At 36.8% G+C, this 18,921-nt stretch overlaps 1 protein-coding gene across 2 annotated transcripts in view; it reads right to left on the bottom strand.

The window, feature by feature from the left end:
• Positions 1-18,921, bottom strand: part of LOC115232545 — a 36,524-nt gene that overhangs the window by 3,633 nt on the left and 13,970 nt on the right. For both annotated transcript variants that reach the window (XR_004997867.1, XM_029802485.2), the window contains 10 exons: positions 17,512-17,631; positions 14,773-14,908; positions 13,379-13,450; positions 12,659-12,791; positions 11,726-11,890; positions 9,012-9,208; positions 8,264-8,390; positions 5,489-5,699; positions 2,879-3,042; positions 1,506-1,760 (listed from right to left, as the gene is read on the bottom strand). Coding sequence is in view for 1 of the 2 variants with exons in the window: in XM_029802485.2 (XP_029658345.2) it covers positions 1,506-1,760; positions 2,879-3,042; positions 5,489-5,699; positions 8,264-8,390; positions 9,012-9,208; positions 11,726-11,890; positions 12,659-12,791; positions 13,379-13,450; positions 14,773-14,908; positions 17,512-17,631 (1,580 nt within the window). In the remaining variant the exon portion in view is untranslated. The remainder of the gene's footprint in view (positions 1-1,505; positions 1,761-2,878; positions 3,043-5,488; positions 5,700-8,263; positions 8,391-9,011; positions 9,209-11,725; positions 11,891-12,658; positions 12,792-13,378; positions 13,451-14,772; positions 14,909-17,511; positions 17,632-18,921) is intronic.

Here is an 18,921-nt window from a genome sequence, read left to right on the forward strand (position 1 = left end):
GTTGAATAAAATCATAATTAACTGATCCTCTTGTATTTTCTTGTACTCAAAACCAGGAACTTTTCAGCACCCCCATGTGTGTGTGTATTGTACCCCTGCCAATGACATGTGAAAAGCACTCATTACACTCTTGTAGTGGTTGGCATTAGGAAGGGCATCTAGCCATAGAAACCATGCCAAATCAGACTGCAACCCGGTGTAGCTCTCTGACTCACCAGTTCCCGACAAACCATCTAACCTATGCCAACATGGAAAGTGGACATTAAATGATGATGATTACATAAATATATTTATTATTATTCTTTCTTACGAAATGTATAGAACTGCTTAAGAAGTGCTCGGGTTGAACCCAAGACAAAAGATAAGAATTAAAAAATAAACTCAAATTAGGTAATCAATTTTTTATACATACTCATACAGTTATAAATTCAAATTAAAATGTGTATATATTAATATGTATCAACATATATGAATATTTTTAAAAATATAAATATACATAAAAATACATGTAAATAGAGTCCTGTAGGATATATATGGAAAAAGTGTGAGAATAAGAGAACTGATAAAAATTTGTTTAAGTACGAAAATTAAGTGTAAAGAGTTTCAGTTAAAAGATCCATAAAATTCAATCTGCTTTTTTTAATTTGAGTTTATTTTTTTAATTTTCATATATATATATATATTTATATAAACTAAATAAGGGTAGAAATTGATATTAATCAATTAAAACCAGTGGCTTAGCATATTTTAAAAAATCCAAAGATTAAAAATTGTGTTACATACAAAATTTAGAGGACTGACCACAAAAAGTGGACAGCCTATATGCTAAACATAGATGTCAAATCACCATTACCACGAAGAATCTGTTCTCAAGAAAAATCTCAGCAAAAAATCAAAATGTAAAAATAAGCAAGACAAATGAAAATATACGAAATAAAAAACGATTACCTATGTACCATTGGCTTCACTTGTTAATATTTACGTATATGGACAAGCAAATATCTGCAAGATCATCAGCATAGTCTGTCGTTTACAAAACACAATTTCCAGAATTTTTTTTATTTCGTATATTTTCATTTGTCTTGCTTATTTTTACAATTTGGGTTTTTTGCTGAGATTTTTCTTGAGAACAGATTCTCTGTGGTAATGGCGATTTGACGTCTATGTTTAGCATATACATAGGCTGTCCACTTTCAATGGTCAGTCCTCTAAATTTTGTATATATGGGCCTGATGAAGCCTTCTGGCTTCACAGACCCCAGTAGAACCGTCCAACCCATGCTAGCATGGAAAACGGATGCTAAACGATGATGAATAGGATTCTTTTCGAGTTCCATCTGCAAAAGCCACTGAAAAGACTTTGATCAAACTAGGGCTAATGTAGGAGACACTTGCCCAAGGTGCCATGCAGTGGGATTGAATCAAAAACCATGTGATAGGAAAGTAAACTTCTTACCACACTGTCATACCTGCACAATGATACTAAATGATAACAGATATACTTACAATGCTTTTTGTGGGTGTTTCCTTGGGTGTAGAATTTGAGCTGTCTCGTACATCATCACTACCATTGTCCTCCTCTCCTCCTTCTACCTCCTTTTCCTCTCCTTCTACTTCCTCTTCCTCTTCTGAAGAACTCATTTCCACATCATACCAGTGTTTATATAATTTCTTTGATAGTCTTCTGTTTTCACCTGTCAGCTTATCTATTGATGGTGGCGTGGCATTATAAGAGATATCAGATGATTTCATTATACCGTCCTTGATAAGAAGAAAGAAAAATCAATAATATTTGTGAACAGTTTCTTTTTTTTTTCAATTATTATCAGTTTAATATTGGCTTTTGTGATATAGTCACTCCATTTGAATTTCAGGATTGATTGTAGTTTTACTTGACAAAATCTCTCAAGTCAACATATATAATCTTTTGGCATTTAAACCTGCCAAATCCAACCCAAATATTCTACCTGCTTTACATTCAAACTGGCCAAATTGAGCCTCTCATACCAATCACATCATCAGAATTTCAAAGTGACAAGATAATGCATAATCAATTGAAAACAATACACAGTCGTGGCTGTGTGACTAAGAAGCTTGCTTCCCAACCACATGGTTCTAGGTTCAGTCCCACTGCATGGCACCTTGGATAAGTGTCTTCTGCTATAGCCTTGGGCTCACCAAAGCCTTAAGAGTGGATTTGATGGATGGAAACTAAAAGAAGCCCATCGTATTTGCCATGCTGGACTGCTGAAATCTACAAGTTTTTTTCATTCTCGCTCTCTCTCTCTGTTTATTTTCTCTTATTCCTTTCTGTTGAAGGGCATAGGCTCGAAACATAAAAGACTTTTTCATTTTCTCTGAGTGTCAAACTGATACACTTGTTTGTTGTTCATACACCTGTCTTCATTTTTTGTTTTTCTATAAATTTCAACTATGAATATATATATATATATATATATATATATAGGTTGGACAGTTTGATAGAATCTCGATGTCTGTTTTGGCATGGTTTCTATGACTGGATGCCCTTCCTAATGCCAACCACCTTACAAAGTGTACTGGGTGCATTTACATGGCACAGTATGGGTGCTTTTTATGTGGCACTAGCACCCACAATCTCACAAGATTAGGAACATTCAGCTGGAGAAGGATGCAAGGGACATGCCTGTATGCAAGGACAACCACACATTTACTTAGCTGGGTGTATTTTCTCAAGCACTGTAAACTCCAAGGAGTATTGGTCCCCTGACATCTCTTCTGCAAGGCCCAGTATCTGAAGATCCTTTCTCATCACTTTGTCCCATATCTTGCTGGGTCTACCCCTTCTACACATCCCCTCAAGGATTAAAAACGAAAAATCAAGAGAGATTAACACTCACCACTTCAATAGCACTAAGCAGGTGTTTGCTAGTCAAAAAAGAGGTATTACATGCTTTGCATACTCCTGTAACGATTTCATCATCATCAGAATCAACATTATCATTCTGACATTGAGGCATGCAGAGCTGACACAACACATGGCCTTTCACATCTTCAAATATTCCTGTAAAATGAAAATTTAATCAAAATCAGAATATTTTTATTTCTATTCTCAAAGCTTCAACAATCTCATATCTTGCACTCTCTAATCCTCAAAAACATGAGCTTAAAACCTTTGAAGTCACTACAAATGCTAGTTTGCATAATCTTTGATCTTTACTGATGCCCATCACATACATAAAATAGCTGAGATTATATCTCAAAACAGTAGTCTTCTACGATCATCACCATCAACATTTTATGCCTGTTTTCCATGTTGGCATGGGTTGAATGGGGCATTGGTAGGAAATGATTCAGTGTTGATCAATTGATGAGCTTCTACAAAGCTCAAGTAAGACACAATGAAATAAGGCTTCCACACATGAGACATTTCTGTTGATACACACTAACTTCCAAATCACAACCAAAAAGAAAATCCTTGACTGATTGGCAAAAATACAATCACCAATACATATATTCGCTATGGATACAATTCAGTATAGATCAGTGGATTTGGTCATTCAACCATTCATTGACACCTACATGCCATTGGAAAACAACCATCTTTGATTTCAAGACGAAAGATGTTCTTCCATCAGGATAATGCTTGGCCACATACAGCGAGGATGACATTCCAAAGGCTGGAGCAGTTTGAATGAGAAACAATGCACCACCCACCATATTCGCTGGAGATAGCCCCATCTGATTATCATTTATTCCGTAGTCTTCAAAATCATTTCGACGGAAAAAATATGAATTCTGTAGACAAGGTCAGAACACTAGTGGAGGAGTATTTTTCATCATGGACAAGTGTATTTTGAAGGAGGGGCCTTGCAAGTCTACCAGATAGATTGATGAGCATTGTAGAAAATGAAGGAGAGTATATTTTAGATTAAAAAGAACTTTGTTTATGTTAATTTTTAAAAAATAAAAAAGTATAAAAAAACTGCATAGGATGACCCAATATATATATATATATATATATATATATATAAAATGAGATAGGGGTTGTAAATTCAACCCTCCATGGGATAACATATATCCAATATACTGCTAGAGAAGTACCCAACAAAGCTAATACATAAATGTTAAAAATTGCGATGCAATTAATTAATTTACTGTATTAGGTGGGCAAAGGTAAAATTATTTTTACCATAAATTAATAATACAAAATGAGAAAATGGAGAAATATATCTAAATCAATCATCAACCATCAGATAATACCGAATCATATACTTTATTAAAACACTACACAATAGCAATGAGATTAGACATTAATACAGTACAATAATTACAATCAATATGGTGAGATATAACTAAATAAATATAACAAGATATAAAAATACATTTACATTATAACTGACAGCTGTTTCGGCCATGAAGATAGGTATATCTCATTTAACCTATTAGCCATATAATGCAGGTATAAATGAGACATTAACAAGAATATCTTACGGCCTCTTCGAAGAGGGCGTAAGATATTCTTGTTAATGTCTCATTTATACCTGCATTATATGGCTAATAGGTTAAATGAGATATACCTATCTTCATGGCCGAAACAGCTGTCAGTTATAATGTAAATGTATTTTTATATCTTGTTATATTTATTTAGTTATATCTCACCATATTGATTGTAATTATTGTACTGTATTAATGTCTAATCTCATTGCTATTGTGTAGTGTTTTAATAAAGTATATGATTCGGTATTATCTGATGGTTGATGATTGATTTAGATATATTTCTCCGTTTTCTCATTTTGTATAAATATATATATATATATATATATATATTTCAGCATGAGAAACCATTAACCAAGACACACTTTCTTTTTCCTCTCTGTTTTCTTTACTCGTTCTTTTCTGTCAGAGTGTAGGCTCAAAATGTCAAACTAATACACCTTGTTTGTTGTTCTTTTATTTGTCTGTCTTTTGTTTTTTATACATTTGAACCAAATGAAGGCGCATGGCACAGCGGTTAGAGCTTACAGTTGTGGGGTTGTGAGTACGAATCCCAGACCGGGCTGCGTGTTGTGTTTTTGAGCAAGACACTTTATTTCACATTGCTCCAGTTCACTCAGCTGTAGCAATGAGTTGCGACGTTACAGGTGCCAAGCTGTATCGGCCTTTGCCTTTCCCTTGGATAACACTGGTGGAGTGGAGAGGGGAGGCTGGTACGCATGGGTGACTGCTGGTCTTCCATAAACAATTTTGCCCGGACTTGTACCTGGGAGAGTGACTTTCTAGGTGCAATCCTATGGTCAGTCATGACCGAAGGGGGTCTTAGTATTTAGTATATATATATATATATATATATATATATAATCAGTCAACTCACAACAAAATAGTATCAAGTATTATTATTTAGAACAGGTTACAAAATGAGCAAGCACCAAATATTCATTCAACTTCAAAAGTGGTACATCAAAAAAAAAACATGCAACTTAAACGGAGTACACCAAATATATACTCAACTTTCACCTCATATGTTGGCCTTGCCTTCATGCGTTGAGAGTACCCTTCTTCAAGTTGGTTTTCAAGGTGTTCTAACCAGTTTTTACTGATGCTAATAATTTCTTCTGAATGTTTCACAATGCTGTCACCAGGACCAGCAGAGCACGTCTTGTCTTCATAAACATTAGTTACACCATATGCTTGGTAGAAGATGTCACCAAGGGAATTTAGCTGAAAGATGTTAAGTATAATAATTATAATTACAGCATGAAAATTAAGCTAGGAGCTGATAATTTTCAAGTCTATTATATATCTGAATAGCAATCATAAAGGACTTTATTGTTCAAGAAGGTAGAATGAAATTTAAAGCATATAAAATCAAATACAGATCTAGCCACTTTAAATGTATTTATCAATGTAATTTCAGAGAATACCATCTCAGCAGTTACCAATTCAATATGTGTGTGTGTGTGGTCAAGCATGACCTTCGAATGTTGGGCCTCACAGAGGCAATGATAAGAGACCGAGATCTCTGGAGATATGCTGTGACTGCGAAGACCCCCTGACAAATAATGTGAGTTCATGGCTGTTTCTTGCACCAGCTTCACATAGCAGCCCCAGCCCATCCGAAGTACCTTGGATCGCAGGACGGCCTGCTGTACTTACCTTGGATCATAGGGCGACCTGCTGTGCTTGAGGAGACCTATTGAGTCAAGTACATCAACATCAAATAAAGATCAAATGGAAATTGTAGTTGTGATACCTGTGCCGGTGACACATTAAAAGCACCGAACGTGGCTGATGCCAGCGCCGCTTTGACTGGCTTTCGTGCCAGTGGCACATAAAAAGCACCAACCGATCGTGACTGTTGCCAGCCTCCCCTGGCTCCTGTGCCAGTGGCACATAAAAAGCACCCACTACACTCAAGGAGTGGTTGGCATTAGGAAGGGCATCCAGCTGTAGAAACACTGCCAGATCAGACTGGAGCCTGGTGCAGCCTCCTGGCTTCCCAGACCCCAGTCGAACCATCCAAGCCATGCTAGCATGGAAAACGGACATTAAACGATGATGATGATATATATAATATATATATATATATATATAGTCATGCTACACAGCAGCAAAACATAGGCTGGAACTGTTGAGGACATGCATAGTCTTGAAAGAAATGAAGCCAGTATGCTTCACTGGATGTGCAATAACGGTATGCATGTTCAACAGAGTGTAAGCATCTTGAGAGAAAAGTTAGATATAAGAGGTAACAGAAATGGTGTGCAAGAGAGATGACTGTATTGGTATGGTCATGTGATACATATGGATGAGCACAGCTGTGTAAAGAGGCACTGGTCTCTAACTGTGGAAGAAGTAGACCCAGGAAGACATTGGACGAGGTGGTGACAAGTCGAGGCGATGACAAATGACTGAGACTATTGGCAATATGCCATGCTTGAGAAGACTCAATGAGCCAAGAGAAATTGTAATCATGGCCGATGCCAGTGTCACATAACAGGCACCTGTACTGGTGGCACGTAAAAAACATCCATTACACTCTTGGAGTGGTTGGTATTAGGAAAGGCATCCAGTCATAGAAACTATGCCAAACCAGACGGGAACTTACTGCAACTCTCTGACTTACCAGTTTCAGTCAAATCATCTAACCCATGCCAGCATGGAAAGTGGACGTTAAATTATGATAATGATGATGATATATATATATATATATGTATATGTGTGTGTGTGTGTGTGTGTGTGTGTGTGTGTGTGTGTTGTGTGTGTGTGTGTAAACAAATGATGAGTGGATTTAAAGGTGTAACTTTTATTTCATGGTTTACAATTGTTTCAACAACTTGGGTGACCAGTCACACTCATCAAAAGACATTGATGAGAATGACAATTAGTCATGCATATTATGAAACATATATTAAACAACAGCATCACAAGTTGTTTGTTTAGAACTGATTGAATTATAGAATACAGAAAATTATTTGGCTTCTCACTTAAATAATCAATATAATCACAGCGGGGCAGTGCCACAAACTGAAATGACAGCAAGACCTTATAGACATGTGTGTGTCTTTCCAAAGCCAAACACAACAAAATTTGTCTTGAAAGAATTCATTCAAATACAAAAAAAAATCCAATGATAACAGATGTTGTCCTCATCATCATCATCATCATCATCTTTTAACGTTCGCTTTCCATGCTTGCATGGGTTTGACGGTTTAACTGAGGGCTGGCAAACCAAGAGGCTGCACCAGGCTCCAATCTGATCTGGCAAGGTTTCTACAGTTGGATACCCTTCCTAACACCAACTAGGGGCCAGTCAGACAGTACTGGCATCGGCCACACTTGAATGGTACTTTTCATATACCACTGGCAAAGGAGCCAGTCCAGTGGGACTGGCATCAACCATGCTCGAATGATGCTTTTTATGTGCCTCTGGCATGGATGCCAGTGAGGTGGTACTGGCATTGGCCATGACAATGATTTCACTTAACTCAACAGGTCTTCTCAAGCACAGTATATATTGCCCACTGATTGAAGGGTACTTTTAAATGGGCTGGTTATGCAATACTGGTATAAGCTATGGTTATGGTCTCACTTGGCTTGCGGGGTTTTCTCAAGCACACCATATCTCCAATGGTCTCAGTCGCTTGTCACTGCCTCTGTGAAGCCCAACATTCGAAGGTCGTGCTTCACCACCTTATCCCAGGTCTTCCTGGGTCTACCTCTTCCACAGGTTCCCTCCACTGTTGAGGTGTGTATAGTAAAAATAATAAAAGTCATAGTCATACCTGGAAAACATACATGCCCTCAGAATTGATAGCCTCCCCAGCAACCCCGACGATGGGATCAGAGAGTCTTTCATGAACGACGATATCTTTGATTTGATTGATAATCTTTTCAATGAAGTATAAATCTCTAGAAGAAGAAATTATTCAATAATTAATAAGCTGTGAATTCAGAAATGATCGAGAAACTGCAACTGAAAAGTTAATATAGTTACATACATCTTCATTATCCATCATCATTTAACATGCTGACATGGTTTGACAGAAACTGACCAGTAAAGATTGTTTGCCAACATAACATGGCAGACCTGGTTTAGGACTAATGTTGCTGTAATTTAGCCCCAGGAGACATCGTCTACAGCTGGCTACACAACATAATCTGTGTCCTTAAAAAAAATATATAAGGACACAGATCATGTCGTATAGCCAGCTGTAGATGTCTAAATTACAGCAACATTAGTCCTAAACCAGGACTGCCATGTTATGTTGGCAAACCATCTTTACTACAAAGTACTGTTGCTGAATATCTGATGTTGTGAGATTTAGAAATGGTAATTTTCTAAGAAACTGACCAGTTGAAGAGCTGTTCAGGCTCCATGTCTGTTTTGGCATTAATTCTATGGCTGGAAACCCTACCTAATTAAGAATGCCTTTGATCCCAGGTCTGACTTGGGGCTACAGAAATGCAACAAGGAAGAACATGAAAAAGAAAAAAAAAATACTTTAACTAATTGCAAATGTAAAGCCATACCCAGGTCTTGAGATTCGCCAAGGAGAACACATAGATATAGGCGGGTGATTAGGATCTGTTCGATATTGTACACATATGGCCTCATTTGGATACTGGCTGGCAGCTAGAAGAACTTCATCACCTGAAGACTGGACAGCACCTTGGATTGGTGATAAATAATGGGGGATTCCTTCTAACATGTGCTGCCATTGTAACACCTGTTGAAGCAAAACCAGGTAAAAATACATAAATATTTACTATTTCATTTGAAATTCATTATATTCATTTAACAGTAATTTTAACTGTCACATCTTTAATTTAGAAAAAGAACTAATTTATTAATTGTGCTTTTTCCCCTCTCTCTCTCTCTCTCAAAGAAGCAAAATTCCATTCCTGCACCATTTCTTTCACATATTGAGCCACAAAGTGATCATTCAAACTAAAAGAATAGCCAAACTCCCTCAAACAGCACCTTGTCATTCTTATACAAGGAAGGAAGGGAATGTAGGACCATGTGGGGCCTAGATACATTATGCCTGAAAACAAGACAAGATAGTCAAGACTGGAATATTTGAGTATAGATCTGATTAGTCAACTTTGTCCTAAGGGTTAAAAAATCATCAACACCTAAATGCCTAAATTATTTATTACTGTATTTCAAATATAGGATTGTGGATACTCATACCTCTCACCAAACCTTTCTGCTTCACTCTCTTGCCTTTCACATGCTTCATCATATTCCCATTGATTATGAGACAAGTACACTTGGGATAGGGTGGTAGTCTATTGTTGAAATACTGGTGGGAACATTGACTGTCCACTACCTTTTTCTTTTTACTTCTTTGTCAGGAAGAGAAGGGTACCATCCATGACCCTTTAATATTTCAGGTATCTAAGCCTAGTAGGGTGGAAGAAATTATCCTAGAGCCAGAAATTTAAATTTTTGCAACAGAGTGAATTTTTCTTAAAGTACCTGGCTACAGCGAAGGTATAAGTAACATGGCTAAATTCTGTGGAAATATAGGAGTGGCATGGCTGTGTAGGAAGAAATTTGCTTGCCAGTCACATGGTTCAAGGTAAAGTCTCACTGTGTGGCACCTTGGATAAGTGTCTTCTATTATAGCCTCAAGCCAACCAAAGCCCTGTGAATGGATATGGTAGACGGAAACCAAAAGCCGCCAGTCATATACATATACATAAGTATGTGTGTCTTTGTGTCTATGTTTGTCCCCCACCATCTCTTGACAACCAGTATTGATACAGTTCTATATTTAAGAGATGAGGAATTATGTACATTATTTACATTCGACAGATATTTGTCATCTTGTTTGTTGTTAACACAACGTTTCGGTTGATATACCCTCCAGCCATCTTCGTCATATGCCCGTGGGCATATGGTGTAGTGGTTAAGAGCACAGGCTACTAACCCCAAGATTCCAAGATTGATTCCAAACAGTGACCTGAATAATAACAATAATAATAATAATAATAATAATAACAACAACATCGAAAAATACCTTAGGAATGAGAACCTAAGTTCGAAATTTCCCCAAGACACCTGAAGAAGGTTGGAGGGCATATCAGCCAAAATGTTGTATTAACAACAAACAAGATGAGGACAAATATCCGTTGAATGTAAATAATGTAAATAATGAACCAGTATTGATGTGTTTACATCCCCATAACATAGCAGTTCAGCAAAAGTGACTGATACAGTAAGTACCAAGTTTAAACAAAAAGTACTATGATTGATTCATTTGACTAAAAATTCTCCAAAGTACTGCCCCAGCATGGCCACAGTCAACTAACTGAAGCAAGTAAGAGATAAAAGATATAAAGGTGGCTAATGTTTCTAGGACTGCACTATGCTCTGGCAGAGATACTAAACATTTAGAGTTAACAATTTTCCAGTACTATAACTTGTTAAAAACAACATGACAAAAAAATGATTGACTGACTGACTTGTGAGGTACTCATTGAAGCAGCAAGTATTGTAGTACCTTACAGGATGTCAACTGAATCCACCTACATCTCAATTTTGTCAATATAATTATCAAAAGAACGCTATGAGAATCCACCAGTCTACATAGCCACTAGCATAGTTGAGTCAGACTAAAGAAATTCAAGATGGTAAAATAAAAAGAAAAATGAAATTATAATCTTTTATGTATTTGATAGAGAGTTGCTGAAGAGGTCACAGAATGGATGACAAAAGAACTTTAACAAAGAAACCAAAATAATAGTAATAAAGCTGAAGAAAAGACCAAATATATAGCACAAGTGTTTAATTGGCAAAGTATGACCATCCCCAAGTATAACATTATAGAAATTATAATCTTTTTGTTGAATTTAGGGAGAGTCATTATGCCTATAACAAACACAAGCACTGGTTCTATTTCACTTCTTTTGTTATTATTATTAGTCAATTCATTAACATTTAAGCTATTGGATTGCTTGATTAATCGTTTGGTGAAATCAATAATCAGCTAGGCTTATCAAAGTCCTTTCATCACCATTTGCAATCTTGTCAATGACATGCCCTCTCTATACTCCAGGTCAGTTTCAAGACTGCCAAATTAAATAGAACCAGTACAGGTGTTTATTATTGGCATAATTATGCTCCTGAGATACAACAGAATGTGTTTCAACAAAAGTTCATATCAAGTATATTGCAAACCAAATACAAAAATGGAATTATAATCAAAATTTATTTAATCATATATTCTTCTACTTACTGGATGACAAAGAAATCTTTCATCTATGAGAAACAAACCATGATCTGTAGCTACAAAATGATGGAATGGATTTGTCCGAGAACAACATGAGGCAGAAATTCTTTCATCTTTAGACAGAAACTTATTCGGAAGAGCAAATACATCTCTTGGGTTTCTACAGGATGTCTGCAACAAGAAAAGATTCAGAATAAAATATCAAAATAAAAATTGTTTTAGCAGAGATACACAGACACAAAGACAAACATACATAGACACACACATATATATGATGGGTTTCTTCCAGTTTCCATGTTGCCATCTATCAAATCCACTCACAATTCCTGGACCAGGTTGTGTGTTGTGTTCTTCAGCAAGACACTTTATTTCACACTGCTCCAGTTCCCTCAGCTGTAAAAATGAGTTGCAACTTCACTGGTGCCAAGCTGTATTGGCATTTTCCTTTCCCTTGGATAACATCAGTAACATGGAGAGGGGAGGCTGGCATGCATGGGTGACTGTTGGCCTTCCATAAACAACTTTGCTCGGAGGGTAACTTTCTAGGTACAATCATTCATAACCAAAGGGGGTCTTAAGTTTAGAAATAGCGATAGCATATAAATGACATATAAAATTGATAATAGTGACTGCCACATAAAAAGTACTCATGGCAGTGCTATGTAGGAAAGAACCTGTGCCAGTGCCACATACAAGAACCTGTGCTGGTACCACGTAAAAGAACCTGAGCCAGTGTCATGTATAGAGCACCATGCACCCTCGGTAAAATGGTTGGCATTAGGAGGGGCATCCAACCATAGAAACCATGCCAAAACATACAAGTGGAGTCTTGGGCAGGTCTCCAGCTCCATCCTGTCAAACCATCAAACCCATGCCAGCACAGAAAACATGTTAAAAGATAAGGATAATGATGATGACATTATGAAAATGAATACAAACCCTGATATCCATCAGTTCCATAGCTGATTGATTAGTGAAAACAAATGACCGTGGATGTGAAGCGTAGTGGACATTACACCAATTTGACTTGCAAGGGAATCGGTGAGGGTGTTGATTAACCACATTCTGAACACTGAAACAAATGTGTCAAAATAAGCAAAAAGGAAAGGGTAAAATACAAAGGAAAACTTTCACTTGGACCAAAATTTTAAAATGAAACTCAAAAACATTGAAATGAAAATTCAACGAAATGAAATTAAAATGATCTTTAGGCTGCCACTGCAAAGTGACTCAAGCTCCAAGAGTTTCATGCATCTGCATCAAATATTCTTCCTGTTTGCATCACCATACTTATTTGTATATACACACACACACACACATATATATACACATAAACATAAATATATATACATATATATAAATATATATACATATAGGGACAATTCACAAAAAAACAAAAGACGAAGACAGGTGGTGTAGACAACAAACAGATGTATTAGTTTAACACTCGGGAAGTGAAAATGTCTTTAACGTTTCGAGCCTACGCTCTTCTTCGATGGAAGAGTCCATCATATATCATCATCGTCATTTAACGTCTGCTTTCCATATTAGCATGGGTTGGACAGTTATATAACCAAAAAGAAGTATTGAAGCAACAATAATATAAAGGATTAAAAAAGACTTGGAAATGAAAATAGTAGAAATAAGAAAGAAATGTACCTTCTGTTGCAATCCCACAGAAAGACAGAATTTGTATGGTCAGCTACAAGACATTCTCCCACAATATACGGACTGAAAAATAAAGTATAATGTAACAAATATAGCTACACCTAACTGAGAACAAATACAAATGTGTATATGTGGGTATATGTGTATTCATGTATGTGTACATAAATATAAATATATGTATGTGTAAATGTATATATATATGTATTTTATGTATGTATGTGTATGTGTGTGTGTGTGTATTAGTCTAATACTCAGGAAAAATGGAAAAGTGTTTGATGCTTCAAGCCTATGCTCTTTGACAAAAAAGAAGAGGAAAGTAAATGGAGAGAAAAAAAAAACATGCCTGAGTTGACAGTTTTACATGTCAAATTGTGTGTGTGGGTGGGTGTATACAGGTTTGGCCAAAAGTCACCTGACAGTAAATCAAAAAACACTTAATTCCAAGATTAAAACAAAAAAATTATTTTATATCAGACGACTTCACTAATAAATAGGCATATGTTGAAAAAAAAAACAAAAAAAAACCGGTAATTTTAACTGACAGCATTCAATTATTAAACATTCATAATTGGAATGAATAAATAAAATTTAATATTAAGTATTTATGGAATTTTGATTCACTGTCACGTGACTTTTGGCCAACCCTGTATATATATAAAGTGCACAATATAAAATATTCAAAAATCATAACTAAAGGACTATATAAGAGAGCAAGTGTATGTACGCCGCTATATATATATATATATATATATAAAATACAAAATGAGACAAGAACGCAAAACATCCAGATAGCTAGGTGATACAAAGAGGGACAACAAAACATCCAGATAGACAATACAAAGAAAACAATGACGAGTTATTCGAAACCCTCTATCCTCAGTCAAACGCCAGATTATCCTCGCACTTTCAGCTGATTATTCTTGAGATTGCTCCAATCTAGCCAGCCCCAAGGAGAAACTAAGCTAAGAGCATTATATTCCTTGGAAGAAAGCAATGAATGTATACAAAAACAAGGACGGAAAAAACCGGACAAAGTTGCACAAATATAAATACAATAAAAATAATAACAGGACATAACAACAGGTGTCTTTTGACTAAGGACGAATTGAATTAAGCTGGCATGTGTGGAAATGAAGCCTTACAGCAGGGATACAAAGATTTCACAAACACAGGGACTCTACTTTTCACTTCACTCAAAGCAGTTGCTCGAATTGCTAGAAATAGCAGTCAAATCTCTCTCAAATCACATTCTACCATCTTAAGAAAGAAGGACACATTCAAAAACAGTGTGCCAAAGAAAACAACAAGATGGTCACAGTTGGAACACTTCTGATCATGGATTTGCTCAATCATGATTGACCTGAGACTAAAATCAAACAACAAACCTCAAGTTTACTGAAGTATATGTCTTCCCTTCACAATGAAGAGTATTCTTTAAAGAGCTGCTTATTCCATCTCCATCACTGTCACAGCTTATCTCAAACAGAAAACATTTGTCAACAGTTCGAGTTAAACAGTATGCTGAAAAGTAAAATAAGAGAGAAAATATAAAAACTAGTTCAGCAATCATCAATCTTTGGAAAAGAACTCTTTTAAAGAATCTATTTATCAATCCCAAAAGGATGAAAGGTAAAGTCAACCTCAGGGGCATTTGAACTCAGAATGTAGACAGATGAAATGCCACTAAGCATTTTGCCAGGCGTGCTAACAATTCTGCCAGCACACTACCTTTGTTTTTTTTAAATATTGCAATTCGTTTTGATTCATCCAAAGTTAACAACTTAATACACAATAATCATTACAAAGCCTGCAACTGGTTATTTCCTTGGTGCTACTAAGTTCATAGAAGTGCAACCATTATGTTGTCTGCTAGTTCACAGAGTATTTAAAACCATAACTGAATGACCATTCTATTGCCAAATATTTTCATTTATTTATGCGCCCTTTTCAAGCCTAGCCAGGCTCACGGGCCCGGTTTCCTGGTTTCTGTGGTGTATGTGTTTCCCCCCAGCTGGATGGGACACCAGTCCATCACAGCGTTACTCAAGAAACAGTGAGATAAAGTTGGGGTGAAAGAGTAAAACAGGGGTCGCCACCACCCCCTGCCGGAGCCTCATGGAGCTTTTAGGTATTTTCACTTGATAAACACAGACAACACCCGGTCTGGGAATCAAAACTGTGATCCTCCAACCACGAGTCCGCTGCCCTAACCACTGGGCCATTGCACCTCCACATTGTCAAATATATTGAATAAATAAATGCAATTCCATTCAATTTTTATTTATCATAAATTCCTAACATATTATCATCATCATCATTTAACATGTTTTCTATGCTGGCATGGGTTGGATGGTTTGAGAGGGGCTGGCTGGCAAACCAGAGGGCTGCACCAGGCTCCAATCATCTGTTACAGCATGGTTTCTACAGCTGGAGGACCTTTCTAATATCAACCACATCACAGAGTGCACTGGGTTTTTTTTTTTTTATCTGGTGCCAGCATGGGTGCTTTATATGTTGTGCTAGTATGGGTGTGTTTTAAAAAAATTACTGGGTAAGTTACCCATGTATCTCCTCTAGAGACTCATGTTCCTGTCCTTCTTTCCTACTTTAGTCTCTCAACACCAGGTACAATGCCAACACCCTCAACACTGCACCCACCAATTAGTGAAGGAATCTTGTCTTGCATGTTACTTGGTGATCCCACTAGTACTGGTGCCAACAAAAAAACACTCAGTACAATCTGTAAAGTGACTGACACTAAGAAGAGCATTCTTTATTAAAGCAAACAATGGAAACCAACACGGCCCTGAAGCTCATAGAATCTTGTGGAACTGTTGAACCCATACCAGCATGAAACATGGTTAAGCATCATCATCATTATCTATTTCTTTACTACCCACAAGGGGCTAAACACAGAGAGGACAGACAAACGGATTAAGTCGATTATATCGACCCCAGTGCGTAACTGGTACTTATTTTATCGACCCCGAAAGGATGAAAGGCAAAGTCGACCTCGGCGGAATTTGAACTCAGAACATAACAGCTGACGAAATATGGCTACGCATTTCGCCTGGCTTGCTAACGTTTCTGCCAGCTCGCCGCCTCATTATCGTTTAACATCTACCTTCCATGCTGGCACGGGTTGGATGGTTTAACAGGAGCTGGCCAGGCAGAAGACTGCACTAGGCTTCTGTGTCTGTTTTGGCATGGTTTTTATGGCTGGATGCCATCCCTAATACCAACCACCCCACAGAGTGGACTGAGTACTCTTTATGTGGCACCAGCACAGGCAAGGTTGGTTTTGGCATGGTCTTTACAGCTGGATGCCCTTTCAAATACTAACTACTTTACAGTGAGGACCGGATGCTTTTTACATGGTACCAGCACTGGTAGGTACACCATGTAACTTGATCTTGTGTCAGATGATGAAAGGTTAGAGTGTGAATGCAACAATTTGAGATTTAACTTCCAATATGCAGGCTGAGTTTTAATTAGATGACAGAACTTTAAGAGCAAAATAAAGTTAAGCTCTTCATCTCTAGTGTCAGGACACATGGAGCAGATGAAGAATCTTCTAATCATTTGATATACTAGTTGCCAAATTTCCTTCTAAGCACATCCTAAAATTTTAAAAAGTACAAATTGGACAATGGGGTCTTAGAAATACAAAGAAGATGGGATGATCATGGCTGGAACACTTTAAGTTAATATGTGTACTTCATCAGAGCTAACTTGGTGACAAATAATAAAACACAGAGGGCAAATTGGTCAACAGATTGAATATTATTAATTACCTGTGTCGGTGGCACATAAAAACACCATCCGAGCGTGGCCGTCTGCCAACCTCGTCTGGCACCTGTGTCGGTGGCACATAAAATCACCTACTACACTCTCGGAGTGGTTGGCGTTAGGAAGGGCATCCAGCTGTAGAAACACTGCCAGATCTGACTGGCCTGGTACAGCCTTCGGGCTCCCCAGACCCCAGTTGAACCGTCCAACCCATGCTAGCATGGAAAGCGGACGTTAAATGATGATGATGATGATGAATAAAATATGTGTAGAATAACTTGTATTTAGAAAAATGAATTGTATGGAAGACAAGGTTGAAATAAAATAAAACTTACTTGTGTCATACAAAGTTTGACAAGACAGGTCAAACATTTCTTCATTCACTTTAATCTTGTGAACAAATTTTTTGTCCAAGTTAAGCAGGCTGGAGTCATTTACCTTGGGTGTGATGATTTCTTCAAGTTAAGAAATAATCTTCTAAGAAGAAGGAACTTTTAACTGTTTACCTGACCTGCTAGAAACAATAGCAATATTCTCCCTCCAAACACTTTCTGTCATAACTCTTTAACATTCAGATTACTCTGCCAAATGCAACACTTATACATTTCCATTGTTAAGAATTAATCATGCATTATATCATAGCTTTGGAATTTCAATGGCGTGATTGTTTATTCTTACAACAACATTGTATGATAGGTGTGAAAGGCTGGATCTGACCAGTTTGAACATAAAATAGGTAGAATATTTGGGCCAGATACAGCAAGTTTAAATACTAAGAGTTAAAAAATGAAGTACATATTACATAATGTAGTCCTTGTATTGCAATTCCCCAACCCACAAACTAACAAAATGCTTATGGCTATAACACCATTCATCAGAGGTCTGCTCATTCAGGGTTAACCAGTGGCTAAATAATACAGATTGATCTATTGGTCTGCTATGCACTCATCTCACATGCTCACTTATACATTATACTACATTCACTCTAAATTTCCTACTTAGTAGTTCATAGGAACAAGCATGGCTGTTTAGTAAAGAAGCTTGCTTCACAACCACATGGTCCTGGGTTCAGTCTCATTGCATGGCACCTTGGGCAAATGTCTTGTACTATAAGGCCTCAGGCTGACCAAAGCCTTGTGTGGGGATTAGGTAGATGGAAATTGACAGAAGCCCACCATCTATATATATATATTTGTGTGTGTATGTGTATGTGTGTGTGTGTAGGGTGTTTTTGTGTTTGTCCCCCACCATCACTTGACAACTAGTGTTGGTGAGTTTACATTCCCGTAACTTACCAATTCAGCAAAAGAACCCAATAGGATAAGTACCAGGTTAAAAAAAAATATAAGTACTAGGGTCAAGAAAAATGGCAAAATAGATAAATAAACTAATAAAAATTGGATAACTCCAGACCCTGGGTTTCTGACTCTGTATAAAAATACTTTGCCTTTGTCAATGAAATATACCAAGAATTGTACATAATTACATATATATATATATATATATACACACAAACATACGAATACTTACATATATGCACATGTATATATATATATATGTGCACCTATATATATGACCAGTTTAGTTATCAGTCCAAACGCCATGTGCTATGCGGTCAAAATACCACTGTGGTGAATATAATGATGAAGTGAATATATATAAATTTCTATATAAATAAGGATAAGACTGTTATTTAACAATCAAATCAAGTGGCAACACGGGAAGATAAAAACTTTATAGGTTAT

This window comes from Octopus sinensis, linkage group LG2 (assembly GCF_006345805.1).
Source record: "Octopus sinensis linkage group LG2, ASM634580v1, whole genome shotgun sequence".
Lineage (NCBI taxonomy): Eukaryota > Metazoa > Mollusca > Cephalopoda > Octopoda > Octopodidae > Octopus > Octopus sinensis.